This window comes from Schistocerca nitens, chromosome 4, assembly GCF_023898315.1.
Source record: "Schistocerca nitens isolate TAMUIC-IGC-003100 chromosome 4, iqSchNite1.1, whole genome shotgun sequence".
NCBI lineage: Eukaryota > Metazoa > Arthropoda > Insecta > Orthoptera > Acrididae > Schistocerca > Schistocerca nitens.
The window spans coordinates 214,155,956-214,172,451 of NC_064617.1; the positions used below are offsets into that span (position 1 = coordinate 214,155,956).

At 40.6% G+C, this 16,496-nt stretch overlaps 1 protein-coding gene across 4 annotated transcripts in view; it reads right to left on the reverse strand.

Moving 5' to 3' along the window:
* LOC126251895 (uncharacterized) overlaps positions 1-16,496 on the reverse strand; it is a 247,780-nt gene that overhangs the window by 38,722 nt on the left and 192,562 nt on the right. For 3 of the 4 annotated variants that reach the window (XM_049952609.1, XM_049952610.1, XM_049952607.1), the window contains one exon: positions 5,181-5,414. In XM_049952609.1, coding sequence (XP_049808566.1) covers positions 5,181-5,414 — 234 coding nt within the window. The remainder of the gene's footprint in view (positions 1-5,180; positions 5,415-16,496) is intronic. The other variant, XM_049952608.1, reaches the window with a different exon arrangement.

Below are 16,496 nucleotides of genomic sequence, written 5' to 3' on the forward strand. Positions count from 1 at the left end.
GTCCCTCAGCAGGACATCCAACAATTCCGTCAATTAATGCAAAGCCGAATAACTGCTTCCACAAGGACCAGAGGTGGACCGACGCCTCCTTGAACTGTTCAATTTGTGAAGCCCTTTCTCTAGAATAAACCATCCGAATTTTTCTGAAATTGGAAATTTTGAAAATTTGTGGTAAGTTCCTATGGCACCAAACTGCTGACGTCATCGGTCCTTAGGCTTATATATTACTTAATCTACCTTAAACTAACTTACGCTAAGGACAACACACACACCCATGACCGAGGGAGGACTCGAATCTCCGGCGGGAGGGGCCGCGCATACCGTGGCAAGGCGCCTCGCAAAATTGTAATTTTGTCACTACATGTACATCACATCTGCTAGTTCCTTCCAATTCCGATAATTCCTTGTGGTGCGCCCTCTTTTTTGTCACAGAGTCTGTATCTATTATACAGGGTGATTCAAAAAGAATACCACAACTTTAGGAATTTAAAACTCTGCAACGACAAAAGGCAGAGCTAAGCACTATCTGTCGGCGAATTAAGGGAGCTATAAAGTTTCATTTAGTTCTACATTTGTTCGCTTGAGGCGCTGTTGACTAGGCGTCAGCGTCAGTTGATGCTAAGATGGCGACCGCTCAACAGAAACCTTTTTGTGTTATTGAGTACGGCAGAAGTGAATCGACGACAGTTGTTCACCGTGCATTTCGAACGAAGTATGGTGTTAAACCTCCTGATAGGTGGTGTATTAAACGTTGGTATAAACAGTTTACAGAGAATGGGTGTTTGTGCAAAGGGAAAAGTTCTGGACGGCCGAGAACGAGTGATGAAAATGTAGCACGCATCCAGCAAGCATTTGTTCGCAGCCCAGGAAAATCGACTCGCAGAGCTAGCAGTGAGCTGCAAATTCCACAATCAACTGTATGGAGAGTCCTACGAAAAAGGTTAGTTATGAAACCTGAACGTCAACTACCCGAGGCGATGGATCGGCCGCCAGGCAGCCCGTGACAGAGCACTTCATCACTGGCCTCCAAGAAGCCCTGATCTTACCCCCTGCGACTTTTTCTTATGGGGGTATGTAAAGGATATGGTGTTTCGGCCACCTCTCCCAGCCACCATTGATGATTTGAAACGAGAAATAACAGCAGCTATCCAAACTGTTACGCCTGATATGCTACAGAGAGTGTGGAACGAGTTGGAGTATCGGGTTGATATTGCTCGTGTGTCTGGAGGGGGCCATATTGAACATCTCTGAACTTGGTTTTGAGTGAAAAAAAAACTTTTAAATACTCTTTGTAATGATGTATAACAGAAGGTTATATTATGTTTCTTTCATTAAATACACATTTTTAAAGTTGTGGTATTTCTTTTGAATCACCCTGTATTACTTATTTCCAGCATTTGTGAAATTAAATAGTTTAGTAAACACAACAACGAAGATAGGAAACAAGGTGTATATAGGTTTTGCTGAAGAGCATACGATTACCATACAGCATACAGTACAAAGGATGTGTGGAAGTTGGAAACACGTCAATAAGGACACGGACATTCATCTCATCTTCGTCGAAGTGCGAGTCGCCGAAGTGGCGTCAAATAGGAAGACCAGAACTAGGCTGCCAAACAACACCAGACGAGGGCAACTGGTTAATAATACCACAATGGTTCAAATGGCTCTAAGCGCTATGGGACTTAACATCTGAGGTCATCAGTCTCCTAGACTTAGAACTGCTGACACCTAACTAACCTAAGGACATCACACACATCCATGCCAGAGGCAGGATTCGAACCTGCAACCGTAGCAGCAACGCGGTTCCCAATTGAAGCGCCTAGAACTGCTCGGCCCATTTCATAGGAAATGGAGACTTTGTCCCCTAGTACGAAACACCGCAGGAAGAAACTTTTTCAGGCTTTGTTTGGGTCTTCTACGACGACAATCAAATTACATAGGACTGCAGTTTTTCAATAATGAATAACAAAATTGTAGTTGACAGCCGAGTTAGAGCATCGTTCTCCGACAGCGTTTAAGCAAGTTTCTCACTTACCATCTTCAAGCGAAGATCGCAAGTTAGAAACTTGCTGAAACGTTGACGGAGAACGACGCTCTGACTCGGCTGTCAACCCGAGAAGATTTTATCGAGATTCGCCGAAAAGCCTGCATTCTCATAAAATTGCAGTTATTAAGAAACTCTGACAATATAAGCCACGAAAAGCTCAGAAAAAACGTGAAACACCCCAGTAGAGAACGTGCTTCGTAGTAGTAAGACCAATCTTCTATTTGTTCTACATTTCAGTTCCTGTGGAAGAAGGGATAGCCATGTTTGTCTTCTTCTCTGCGGCCAGTTACTGGAGGTGGTTTCGCTTGAAAGACATACTGTGTATGAGAGGATTGCAGTCAATACAGGAATAGTGGATTCTTGATGTCCTGGCCGAAGAGAAACAAAACCGTATCACATAACTGGAGAAGTGGCTCACTAATTATGGAAGGTCGTGAAGCTTACCTTCCAGCGAAAATTAGCGGTAAAGTGCAAACTTAAACAGAAGGAAGAACTTCATCTCAAAAATAAGCTTCTATTCTAATGACCTGTAAATGCAGACGGAGCTTTTGAGGTTATGTTATCTCGTATATCATAGCAGGAGAAGAGTAGCAAATAACACAGCCTCTTTTATGAAGCAAGAGATGAATGGTGTGGGATATTAAGTTTTTACGTTAGAAAAAAAAATAGTGGGGCACGAATTAAAATTAATGTGATTCGTATTGTATGCCTACTGCAGAATAGTGTGGCTCAATGGCGAAGTTCCATACTACAGTTCCACAGATCTCATGTTCAGTCCCCAGTCCATTGCAGGATTTTCATCTGTCTGTTTTCACTCCTTGCACCGTTGGCAATGTTTTTTAGCGCAAAAATTTCGAGGTGCACAGTTCGGCAGCCACGTTAATCTAAAGGGGCCGCCCGACAACTGACTTGGGAAGTCAGTTCAAACGTCAGAGGAATGCAACGGTGTACCACCTCTAATAAACCAACCAACTTTCTGATTACATTAAATGTATTTGCAGTTGCGAAAATGGACAACCATCAGCTGTAGACTGGAATAATGACAATGAAAATTTGTGCTAGACCTGGATTCGACCTCAGAATTCCCGCTTGTCGCTAGCGGTCGTCTTACAGTTAAGCTACCCGAACACGACTCATGGCCAGTACCTATATTGTTCAGAAATACGACACCCTTCTGACATGCAGGCAATGTAATATTTATCCGCCGACAACGGGCGAGCGACTTTCTAATAAAATGTCTCTCCTGCACGAAAACATACATAATGAATGCACGAGTGCAGGTTGTTGACGCATGACTGAGGACATATGAAAGTCTGGATGTGGCAGAGAGTCGTGCTCGGATAGCCTAATGGTTTACTCCTAAGGGCCCAGGTTCGATTCCCGGCTGGGTCGGATATTTTCTCCGCTCAAGGTCAGGGTGTTGTGTTGTCCTAATCATCAAATGCCAGCGCGGTAGCTCAGCGTGTTCGGTCATAAGACCGATTGTCTTCTGTAATAAGAAAACTGAGTAAAAGAATCGACGATCAGCTTGAACGGATGTCATGTGACGTTCGCCCAGACCAAACGAACCTAACAATACCGAAAAAAAAGATGGTTTGGCGACCGCTCGCTGTAGGGGGGAAAATGCGGGTTCAAATCCCAATCCAGCACAAATTTTCATTGTCGTTATTCCGTTATATAGCTGATGGTTGTCCATATTTGCAACTGCGAATACATTTCGGTCATTAAGAAGGAACTTTGCATCATATTTTTTAATAAGACAGGAACTGCAATACCGTAACGTTCTGGTTGGTGACAGCTTTACTTACTGATCTAGTGGTATCTTAATGAATATTGGATTGATCTTGGCAGCCACAGAACAGCATGCTACAAAAGCAGCTTCTGTTATATATATATGTGTGTGTGGATTCATTTGCCCCACCCAACATTACGGATGCAATACGCACAAGAATATCATAATCAGGAACAAAATTTTCATTCTATAATAGCCACAAGATCTAAATTGGAATATTGAGTTTTACAAATAAATAGACTATCACCTGACTACCGGAGCGACCCGTAAAGTATAAATGAAAAATGTTATCATCCAGTATTCGTATTTCGAGAAGCAATAACGCAGATTTTTGCGCCATATTTCTCGTACTCCAACTTCACTTCCACGCCACTTAGAGCGTCGCTGTCGTTTTCCGTTTCCTTGCCATGACACGGGCCTTGCATTTCTAATATTTTGGTGTTCTGTGGCTGCCCATGCCTGCTTTAAACAATCGAGGTGGGAGGGTTATGTGTTTCTGGTTGTATAATAAGCAAGGGGCACCAGAATCTTGCGAATAAAAGAAGACCATGCCTGATATGTTCTGACGGCAGCAGTAGTAAAGTATAGGGTCTTGCAGCTCTGTGTGGGCAATGTACAACTACACTCAAAGGCAGAAGAGTGATATAACTCATGCAAGCTTGATCCTCCCCACCCTCTTGTCTCTCCCATCCTCTCCCACCCCACCCCACTGCTGCACCTGTACCATTGCATCCCGCCTGCTCTCCATCTTCACACTCTCCATACCCTTGCCCAAGGTGGCTTCCACCAACTCCCCCTCCCTGCTGATGTCCTCATTCCTTCCAGATACTCCTTCTACCAAATATAATCCTTCCCTTCCTCTCCCCCTTCCCCCCTTTACCTCCAGGGCTCCCTCTCTCTTCTTTCTCACCACCCTTTCTTCCTCTCCCCACCCCTCTCCCATTTTCCCACTTCTTCCCCCCTCCCCTGCCTCAGGCTTCCACACCTCACCCTACACTCTCTCCTCCCTTCTCCCTTTTTTTCTCCCACTGGCTTCTTCCCCCCTCCTTCTCTCCTCTTTCCTGACCCCTACACCCAGTGGCAGCCCCCTCCCCATCTCATCAAGAGTGTTCAATGTTTTCTGTGCCAAATATCGTTACCAGTGTTTAGTGCAACGGTGTTTTCTTTGTTTCTGTGCGCCAGTGTTTTTTCTGTTGGCCGAAGAGCGGCATCTGTACGTCGCTGCCGGCCCACCTTTGTATAAAGGGAAAATACAATAAAGAAAAAAAAGTGATATAAATTCAGTATGGCAATAGCTCGATGAAGGTTTCCACTGAAGGAGATCGAGAGCGTACTCACTGACGCTGAGCGTTGAGCCGAAGGCCTTGTGCGAGGTGGCGGGCGTCTCCCAGCCGTACACGGAGTGCGAGTCGATGTCCGGGTCAACATCGACAGAGCACACAGTGCTAGTGCGGCGCCTGCGGGAGACGGTGCCGTCCAGCTGCCTCTCCGCGTCCTTGTCTTTCTCCAGCGGAATCTCCTCATCTGTCACCTCCAGCTTCTTCTCTTCCACCGCTTCGTTTTTCTTTTCTGCTGAAATCAAAGTCACATTGCACAACACTGGTTTAAGATTTCACGACAAATGGGTGTGGGAACACGTAGAAATACCGATCTGAATCACCACTGACATTATTTTCCAAAATTTATGAGAAGGTGATGTGTTCTAGAATTGAGCCAACAATAAAGGATAATATCCCTAGTGAATCACGGTTTGTATTTCAGAAGAGTTGCTCTACTACATTTGCATGTTCACTCACCACATTTCACAATTATTGAAATACTAATTGGCGTTTTCTGCTACCTATGTAAGGCATATGACTGTGTGAATCACAGTATTCCCCCAGACAACCTGAAGTTTTATGGGACTGATAGTATAGCTAACCAATAGACAATGTCACATGTAGCCAAAAGAATGCAAAAATTTGTACTTACAAGTGAAACTTCCCATCCCTCTCCCATTATATTTAATGCTAAGATGGCCCACTGGATAGCCCTTCAACAAGTGAACACAGATCGAACACGAAAACAGGAGGAAGGTATACTGAACTGTGGAAAAAAGAAGCAAAAGAAAAACAGTGATAGATCAAAGACCAACATGTACAGTACCCAGCTATTTGGAAGACCATGGCGTTGTGGTTATGTGATCACGATGTCGGATGGCGAAGGGAAAGATCCGAGTTCAAATCTCTCTCGTGCCTAATTTTTTTTTTAAAGAATTATGAACTGTCCGTCCCGTCATAGACATGTCTGTTCGCAGTATTCAAATTTCCGTCTGTATCGCGGTGTAACGTCCGTTTGCAACAGCGACGTGTAACAATGGGATCTCCAGACATACGTACCTCCTATTTGTTCTACACGAGTACCATGGTTTAGGCATCTTTCTTTCCATTTTGGAAGTTTTGGCTCTTGAAGTCCTTCGTCGTAGCATAGTTCGCAACAGTTTATTTGCTGTTTTCATTTCTGTGAGTGATCTTCAAGACATCTCGCCTGCTCTTACCGTCACCACATTTACTTGCGACGGTAATATACTGTAGTCTGACCAAATGACTCTTATCCTACAGCCAGTGTGTAGTATGACAATTACAAATTACAGAAGGAGAACAGACACGTCAATGACCGGAAGAACAGTTCATAAATTTGTTACAAAAATGGGCAGGAGGGAAATTTGAACACAGATCTCCCGCTAACACCGTGACCACACCATCACGACAACATCGATCTTGTATGTCGCTCTATGTTGCACATCTTGAGCTTGGACCGTTCACTGTTCCTATTTTGCTTCATTTTTTTCACAATTCGGTACACCTTCTTCTTGTTTTCATGCGTGATCTGTATTCAGTTTTTGATGGGCTATCCATTGGGCCACTTTACCGCTAAATCTGAGAGGGTGTGATAGGGAGTTTTCCTTGTTAATAATTGGACCATTATGGTGCAGGGATGTTATTTCGATTGAAAATAAATCAGGCATGTGCTTCCCCAAGGCTCAGTCTTAGGTCCTTCATTGTTCCTCATATATGTAACCGAACTTCCGTCTAACATACAACAAGCAGAATTAGCTGTTTTTGCAGATGACGCTAGTGTTATAATTAATCCAGGCATAAATTACAGAAACAGAACAAATTGTAATCAATGTTCTTAAAAATATCACTGAATCGTTTTCCGCCAATGGCACAACATCTTCAGTTCTCCACATCCATGCATACTACACCAGTGATAAGGGTAACAAACGGTGAGGAAATAATAAATATGACGGAAGCTTCAAAATTATTGCATGTCCATATTGATGAGAATTTTAACTGAAAAAAACACGTTTTGGAACTCAGTTCAAGCACATTTGTACTTACAATCATTGCAAATTTTGGGGAGAAACAGATCAGTAAGTTAACACATTTTGCATATGTTTATTCAATAATATTATGTGGAGTAAAGTTTTGCTGCAAGAATATTATATGATATGGTTGGCAGCCCTGCAGCCAGGCGACTAGCGCGAGTTTTGGTGTTCTCGTAAAGATAAGTCATTTTAGATTATAAAACATATAGATTAGTACTGAATACGTGGTAAATAAGTGTATTAGTGTGCCGTTTAAGTCTACCATTAAAGGTTTCATTTTTCTTTACGTAATATAGCAGAAAACACGAAAAGACCGTACAGTCGTATTTTCTGTTTACGTTCTGCTGAAGCAAATCTATAGAATTTCGTTTAGTTGTTCCTTGCTCTCTCCAGCAATTTAACTTAGCGTACCTCTTCATTATTTAACTAGCATTTCCGGAAAGTAGCGTAAAGTTTAAGTTGTTGTTTCAGAAACTTTGCACTTTTGTTTTTGTTTGCACACAGTTGCGTAAACAGTTGCGTATAGGCCAAATTTGTGTAACCATATTTTCGTGTTTATCTGTAATTTAACTGACTTATTCTTAATAAACTATTACGTTTATCATGAGTGAAAAGTGCTTGACTTGCCGTAGAATTGTTAGGTCGGGGCTTTGGTGTGATGGGTGCTGTAGTTTTTTCCATGTGGGTGACTGTAGTGGCGTGGGAATAGGGGAAGTAAACGAGACTCATCAGTGGTTTTGTAGGATTTGTAGTAGAGATAGGAAGATACTAGAACAGGAGGGGAAAATTGCCGCCCTTCAGGCTGAGTTAGACAAGGCCAGGGGAGATCTTGACAGGTTAAGGAGGGAGAAGGGTAAAGAGAGGTGGGAAGTGGCAACAGGCAACAGGAGGAACAGGCCTAGAACTTTGTCTGACAGCTTTATGGTGAATGTGGAAAATAGATTTGACCTGTTGCTTCAGTTAGAAGCTGGTGAGCCTCAAGCAGTTGCAGGTGTAGACAGGGCACAACAAACTTTCAGCAGCAAATTGAAAAGTAAGAATGTAGGGAAATCAGTAAAGAGAAAGAAAGTGTTGTTGTTAGGTAGTTCCCATGGAAGAGGTGTTGACCAACTTTTGCAGGATGAACTAGGATCAGAATACCAGGTCACCAATTTTTTTAAACCTAGTGCTGGTCTGGAGCAGGTGACAGAGGATTTAGGATCACTTTGCAAAGATTTCACTAAGGAAGACACCGTGGTTATAGTGGGTGGGGCAGGTAACAGTATTGACAGAGATCCTGGGTACAGTATAGAGTGTGACCTGGCGAAGATTGCGTCAGCATCGAAGCATACTAGTGTTGAGTTTGTATCTGTTCTTGGGCGCCATGACCGACCTCATTTGAACTCTTCTGTCAAGAGAGTTAATTTGGAGCTAGAACGGCTGCTCATGTCGGGTGCAGGGTCACACATTGGTGTGGTTCCTGTTGATTCTCTCAGTAGGTGGGATTATACTAGGCATGGCCTTCACCTCAACAGGAAGAGGAAGGGTAAATTGGCTGGGGAAATAGCAGGAAAGTTAAAGGGGGGAGGCACTATCATGAGTGGTAAAATACCAGTGGTTATAGGATTCAGAAAAGACCCTTTTTTAGGGTAGGGAGGACAGAAAGAAAGCAAATTTTAAGAGAGGTTAGAACTGAGACAAATCTTCAGTTTGAGAAAGAAATCAAAAAACATAATTCCAGCTTATTACATCAGCATAAACAGCCATTGGTTAAGAATTTTCAACTGTCAGCAGATATTTTAACTCCACCCAATCTTAACTCAGTCAATGAGAAATGTCAGCTATCTTTATTGCATCAAAATATTCGAGGACTGAGAAATAAAATTAATGAATTAACTATCTGCATAGATGAATTAGAGTCTTCAAACCCAGCTGACATAATCTGCCTCTCTGAACATCATGTGACCACTGGTATAGAACTTTTAAGTGTTACAGGGTTTAGGTTAGCATCTCACTTTTGTAGATCAGAAATGGAGAAAGGAGGAGTTGCCACATTCATCAGGAACTGTCATAAATTTAAGAACATAGACATTCATAAATTTTGCCTAGAACAGCATATGGAAGCATGTGCAACAGAATTAGAATTTCACAAAAAATCCTTCATAATATTAAGTGTATATCGAGCACCTGCAGGTAACTTTAATCTGTTTGTCAACCACCTTGAAGCTGTACTGGCCCATTTAACAACCAAAAACAAAGAAATAGTGGTTGCTGGTGATTTCAATGTAGATTTCCTTAAAGACTCTCCCAATAAGAACTTGTTTGAGTTAGTAACACTATCATTCAACTTAATTCCCACAGTAAAGTTCCCCACTAGGATAGCCACTTGCTCACAAACAGCCATTGATAATATCTTTATAGAAAAGTCCAATGAACAAAATTATATTACAAAACCAATAGTCAATGGCCTCTCAGACCATGACATGCAGTTCCTTCTGTTAAATGTTAATACTGAACAGGATATAAAATCTGTTAAATCTGAGCTCAAAAGGGTAGTCAGTAAGCCAAAAATTGATTATTTTAGGACACTCCTCAGAGACATTCACTGGACTGATGTTTACAGCGTTCATGGCATGAATGAAAAATATAACACTTTTGCTAATAAAGTGCTTACCTTATTCGAACACTGCTTTCCCCCAAAACTTACCAAGGTTAGAGCAAAGTCTACAAAGAAGCCATGGATTACTCGAGGAATAGGGGTATCTTGTAAAACAAAAAGAAAACTGTATCTGTCACTCCGAAACATTTCCAATGTTGATGCTATAGCACATTATAAGAAATACTGCAAAATATTAAAGACTGTAATACGGATGTCAAAGCAAATATATTACAAGGAAAAGATAATCATATCAGATAACAAAATAAAGACAATATGGGATATAGTGAAGGAGGAGACCGGTAGAACCAGGCATGAAGAGGAACAAATAGCATTAAGAGTAAATGATACATTGGTGACAGATGTGTATAGTGTTGCAGAACTTTTTAACAAACATTTTATAACTGTTACTGACAAGATGGGGTTGTCAGGTTCGGTAGATGCTGCTATGGATTACCTTAGACCAGACATTTCAAGTAACTTCCTTAATATGAATTTGACCCTCACTACCCCAACAGAAATAATGTCCATCATAAAATCTTTAAAATCAAAAACATCTAGTGGGTATGATGAAATATCAACAAAGTTAATTAAAGAATGTGATTCTGAGCTAAGTAACATATTAAGCTATCTGTGTAACCAGTCGTTTATTAGTGGAATATTTCCTGAATGGCTGAAATATGCTGAAGTTAAGCCACTGTTTAAGAAGGGAGATAAAGAAATAGCATCAAATTTCCGTCCAATTTCACTGTTGCCAGCATTCTCGAAAATTTTCGAAAAAGTAATGTACAGTCGTCTTTATAACCATCTTATCTCAAATAACATACTGTCAAAGTCACAGTTTGGATTTCTAAAAGGTTCTGATATTGAGAAGGCTATCTACACTTACAGTGAAAATGTGCTTAATTCATTAGACAAAAAATTGCAGGCAACTGGTATATTTTGTGATCTGTCAAAGGCATTTGACTGTGTAAATCACAATATCCTTTTAAGTAAACTAGAATATTATAGTATAACAGGAAATGCTGCAAAATGGTTCAAATCTTATATCTCTGGCAGGAAACAAAGGGTGTTATTAGGAAAGAGACATGTATCAAGCTATCAGGCCTCATCCAACTGGGAACTAATTACATGTGGGGTCCCACAAGGTTCCATTTTGGGGCCCTTACTATTTCTTGTGTATATCAATGACCTTTCATCAGTAACATTACCAGATGCCAAGTTTGTTTTGTTTGCCGATGACACAAACATTGCAATAAATAGCAAGTCAAATGTAGTCTTAGAAAGATCAGCCAATAAAATATTTGTGGACATTAATCACTGGTTCCTAGCCAATTCTTTGTCACTAAACTTTGAAAAAACACACTACATGCAGTTCAGAACTTGTAAGGGGTGTCCCAAGAATATATGTCTAACATACGATGACAAGAAGATAGAAGAAGTGGACAGTGTTAAATTCTTGGGATTACAGCTTGATAATAAATTCAACTGGGAGGAGCACACCACAGAACTGCTGAAGCGTCTTAACAAATCTCTGTTTGCAATGCGAATTTTGTCAGACATAGGGGATATAAAAATGAAAAAGCTGGCATACTATGCTTACTTTCATTCCATAATGTCATATGGGATTATTTTTTGGGGTAATTCATCAAGCCAAGCTAAAGTTTTCCGGTCACAAAAACGTGCAGTGAGAGTTATATGTGGTGTGAACTCAAGAACATCCTGCAGAAGCCTGTTTAGGGAACTAGGGATACTAACTACTGCTTCCCAATATATTTATTCCTTAATGAAATTTGTCATTAAAAATATATCACTTTTTCAAACCAACAGCTCAATTCATGGAATCAATACTAGAAATAAGAATAATCTTCACAAGGATTTAAAGTCACTTAGTCTTGTACAAAAAGGTGTGCATTATTCAGGAACACACATTTTCAATAACTTGCCAGCAGCCATAAAAATCTTAACAACCAATGAAATTCAGTTTAAGAGAAGCCTAAAGGATTTATTGGTGGCCAACTCCTTCTACTCCATTGATGAATTTCTTAGTAAAACCAACTGATTTGTATATAAGTACAACATAACTTCTGCACAATTTCAGTGCAGTAATGTGTTCATTGAAAATTTGTGTGTATGTGTGTGTGTGTGTGTGTGTGTGTGTGTGTGTTAGTATAATCTAACTTCTGCACCATTTCAGTGCAGTAATGTGTTCATTGTAAATAAGTATTACAGTAGTTGTATTACCTTATAAATAAATAAAAAACTTTTTTATTTTAAATTCAGTACATTAGTATTTGTAAAATTACTCTTAGTGTTCATTAAAAAATGACGATCATTCCACTTGGGACCTGTGGAATGGTACATTAGCTTATTTGTTTTAATTGTAAATATTTGTCATGTATTGTTGTTTTTCTGACATGTTCCACATCCTGGAGGACCTCCTCACTACGGATCAATTGGAATGAAAGTAAATCTAATCTAATCTAATCTAATCACCCACGATCATGTTGTAGACATCTGTTTAAGTAACTGAGCATTCAGACTACTGCTTCGTAGTATATTTATTCACTCATGAAGTTTGTTGCAGATAATCCACTGCAGTTCAAAAGGAACATTGATGTACTTAACTACAATACCAGAAGGAAAAATGACAATCGTCACTCCACATTTAAGGTTGTCTTTAGCACAATAGGGAGCACACAACGCAACAAGTAAAATTTTTGATCACTTACCTGGGGATATAAAATGTCTGACAGATAACAATGTACAATTTGAAAACAAACTGAAAAAGTTCCATTCCGTAGAAGACTTTCCATTATCGTAATGTTTAAGAGGCGGTGTGTAGGAATTATTAACACACATCTTCATACTTAAAAAAAGTCTTATAAAGATTCAGTAGGTAGCATAAACTAATCTGAGATGCGAATTGATTGATTGTTCCACATCATAACGATGTATCGTGCAAAATGATTCATAGAAACTGAAACTAACTAACTAAGTAACTAACTAGTCAGTACGGAAATTTTGACAGATACAAAGGCAAGAGTGAGATTGTGAGGAGCACTATCGGAAGAGTGTGAGATCAAGGCTGGTGAGTTCTGTTGTCACCAGTTTTGTTCAACACAGCACGTTAGTTGATGATCAGACACTGGAGAGAAATTAACGAGAAAATGTGAATAGCAAAGACGCGAGAAGAGGATAAACAGAACAATTGAGCCCAAGTACACAGCTTAGTTTACGCAGATGACGTAGCTATAGCAAGTAAGGTGGAAGAAGATACAACGGAAAAATTCGACAACTTAATCAAGATACCCAAAAAGGTGGGACTGAATGTCGCCTACAACAAGACAAAGACATTGATTACCACAAGGAATTTGCAAAAACAACAGAAGGCACTGTGCAAAAGGAGGACAGATTTAAGTATCTGGCAGAACATATAGCAGAAAGAAATGGGAGCAATGACAGAAAGATAGAGAGGATGAAGAAGATGAAGTCGGCCTTCTGTATGACCATAAATAAACCGGACGTCCCTTCTAAGAGTCCTCACACACATTTTCTCTGGTGTTTCGGCAGATATTTGCAATTTAGATTTTGCAGTGTGTACGTGGAGTCACCCCAAACAAATACTGATCCCCATGCCTTTCATGTAACGCCCAGTTGGAAAGCGTCGGTTTGTTTCCCGTTACGAACAAAATAATTTTTCAGGAGGACTTCTACGTGCCCATTCGATAGGTCTCAAATTAGTAAGCCGATATATGATATGTACTGACAGGGACAGTAGAACACGAATACTCTAACAGCGACTGAGCAGCGCTGCAGCATGGCAGCAGCAATCATCGCGGGCCAGGGCTGATGGAGTACTGATTAATCTTCATGTTTTAAGATCTCTGGTAACACATATCGATGAACTACACTAGTTTTGCGAAAGCTCTGTAGAATGGGCAGATAAAATTCTGCTTTAAAAGCGATTCTGTTGGTGATGGGAAATACACCGACGATTTCCGTCGACACTGGGCATATTTTTTTTTTTTTTTGGGGGGGGGGGGGTCGTGGCTGTAGCTACACATCTACACATGGCAAAGACGAAATTGCACATATCTGTCGAAACATAAGAGATAATGCACCTGATGACTTAACAGGGCTCGTAGACGCAAAGGTCAGACACTACAAGCAAACGGGGAAGAATGCCGCACTATATGCGGCGAGACAATAACACCTGGAGGAAGTAGTGTAGAATATGTAGAGAAAGAAGCGAGGAAAATACTGAGGAAAATATTAGGCCCTATAAGAAGCAGTGAGTAATGGATAAGAGTAGAACTGTACCGCAAGCATTAGGGGACACTATCAAGAGAAATCAGACTGAAGAGAGCAAAGTTTGCGGCCATGTAAACAGAAGAAAAGAAAAATGCAATTCACGAAGGGGCTGCCTATGATCCAAAGACTCCATAACGCAAGAAGAAGAAGAAGAAGAAGTACTAGTTAGTATCCATTGCATGTCTTGGCATTCTTGAGTCTGATACTGAACTGATAAACACTCTTGTGGTGGAGAGGATGTGAGTTTGGTTAGTGTAAATTGTAATATCATTTTTCTATAGGTGGGGAAGGGGGAGGGGGGGGGGGCGTTCCCTTGCCTTGTCCCTCTCTCGGTACACTTAAGAACACGCTCAGCGACTCCTCTACCGACACATTTGGAAAGATAAAGACGTTTCAGACACTTCATTTAATTTACATTTTCGGTGAAATGCCATATAGGAGGAAAGACCCGTAAGTAACTAAAGATCACACGGAACGTCTGCGAAGTGTAAACACTTCTGGGCTAGCTTAAGGCGGGGAAACAAGAGGAAGTCTGCCGCCCACAAATGTGGAGAAAAATAAGGAGGGTGCTGAAGAACAGTTACCTCGCGATGAGCTAGAAAGCTGACTAAGCACGCAGACATACGCGGATGTCCAACAACGCCTTACCACGGTGCTTCTAGCGAGTCTACAGTAAGCGTTTGCTGACGGTTTCCAACAGCTTTAAAATCGATGTCAGAGGTATGTTGTAGCTAATGATGATTACTTTACAGGCCAGTAAAGGAATTTTGCTTCTAACCCTTGTTTCCGATATTTTCCGAGACCATTCACCGAACTTCCAGGCGCACCTTGTATATCAGTTGACCAATTGTCAGCCATGTGGAAGGTCAATCACATATAAACCATTACGTTTCAGGAAAACTTCATTTCTTATATTCGATGATTTTTCAATCGTGTATACAACAGAATAAAGTGTTAACATCAGGCTTTGCATCCTGGTTGGGAAATCTATAGCACAAGTTGTCGCTCTACTTCTGCAGTCGTACGGGAAGAAAGTGTTAATTTTCTTAATTTTATACCCATGATGGATGAAAGAAAAACTTTCTTTGGCTTCTTCTGTTTCTTAGAATGGAGAAAAATCTAAAAGGGGAGCGTTTTCAGGGCACAGAAGAAGTGAAACCAAAATAGTTGCAGACAGCTTATAGCATACCTTCGACGAACGAATTTAAAATGTGTTTCCATTAATTGGTGAAACAGTGGGTCAAGTCCACTATATCCATCAACTTTTTTTTAAATTCATAAGTAATAATAGAATTTTATGGTTTCTTTTGTAGATTCCCGCATCCAATCTTTGTCGATTATCAGCTACGAAACCGGATTTTATTCCCTAGGATCAATACGATCTAGTTGATTTCTTTTCTTCTCTTCTGTTTTCAGTTTCGAACCACAGGCTTAGAGCGATCACAATTTGATGTGATCGCTCTAAGCTTGTGGCTATAGCTTGATACCAGTGCCTACCAATTTTAATTGTATATTACAGCACTGAGGATGGTCACTAAGTGACCGAAAATCGATTTTGCTGACAATAGAACAGCAAAATACGGCCAATGCTGATTTTCCTTCCAATTCTATCGACTATTTGGTCGTGGTGCACACAACACGCCATGGAGTCGCCAATCAATAACTTACACGTAATTAAACACTGTTTACGTTTTTCCAGAATTTTCACTCTCCAGCGGAGTGTGCGCTGATACGAAACTTCCTGGCGGATGAAAATTTATTTATTTATTCATATTGTGTTTGTACGCGTTTTATTAATAATTAAGTAAAATAGTTTCAGAAGAATTAAACTTGTAATGCAGGGAAATGTCGATGTCTAATCAATAATAAAAAGATGAACTACAAATGTATCTTCAAATACGTGATTTAGGCAGAAGACCAGGCATCCCCAGAATCTTAAAATTTCTATCAGGCATGTCTCATTATTCCGCCTGTACTAAAATATTATTGCGAAGTATTCATGTTCGGGTCCAGAGTACATGAAACTGTGTAAGGTAAACTTTTGTGGCTTTCACAAGTTTTTTCATAAACATTACCGATCAATTTTAAAGCTGTCGGTCGTACTGTACTGTATACAGTTGTTATTGTCTTTGTTTTGTGCCACTGTATTTGAGGTCAAATAATAATATTGTTAATAATAATAATAATAACAAATATTGGAACTCCGCCACTGCCGGTTGCAAGCCCGGGGCCTCAACGTGCAAGTGATGAGGAAGGAGGGGCAGGAGGAGTATCAACTTCGTAAGAAAACCAGGGTCCATCTGACTCCGGATGGTGGTACCCTGTTATAGGGCCA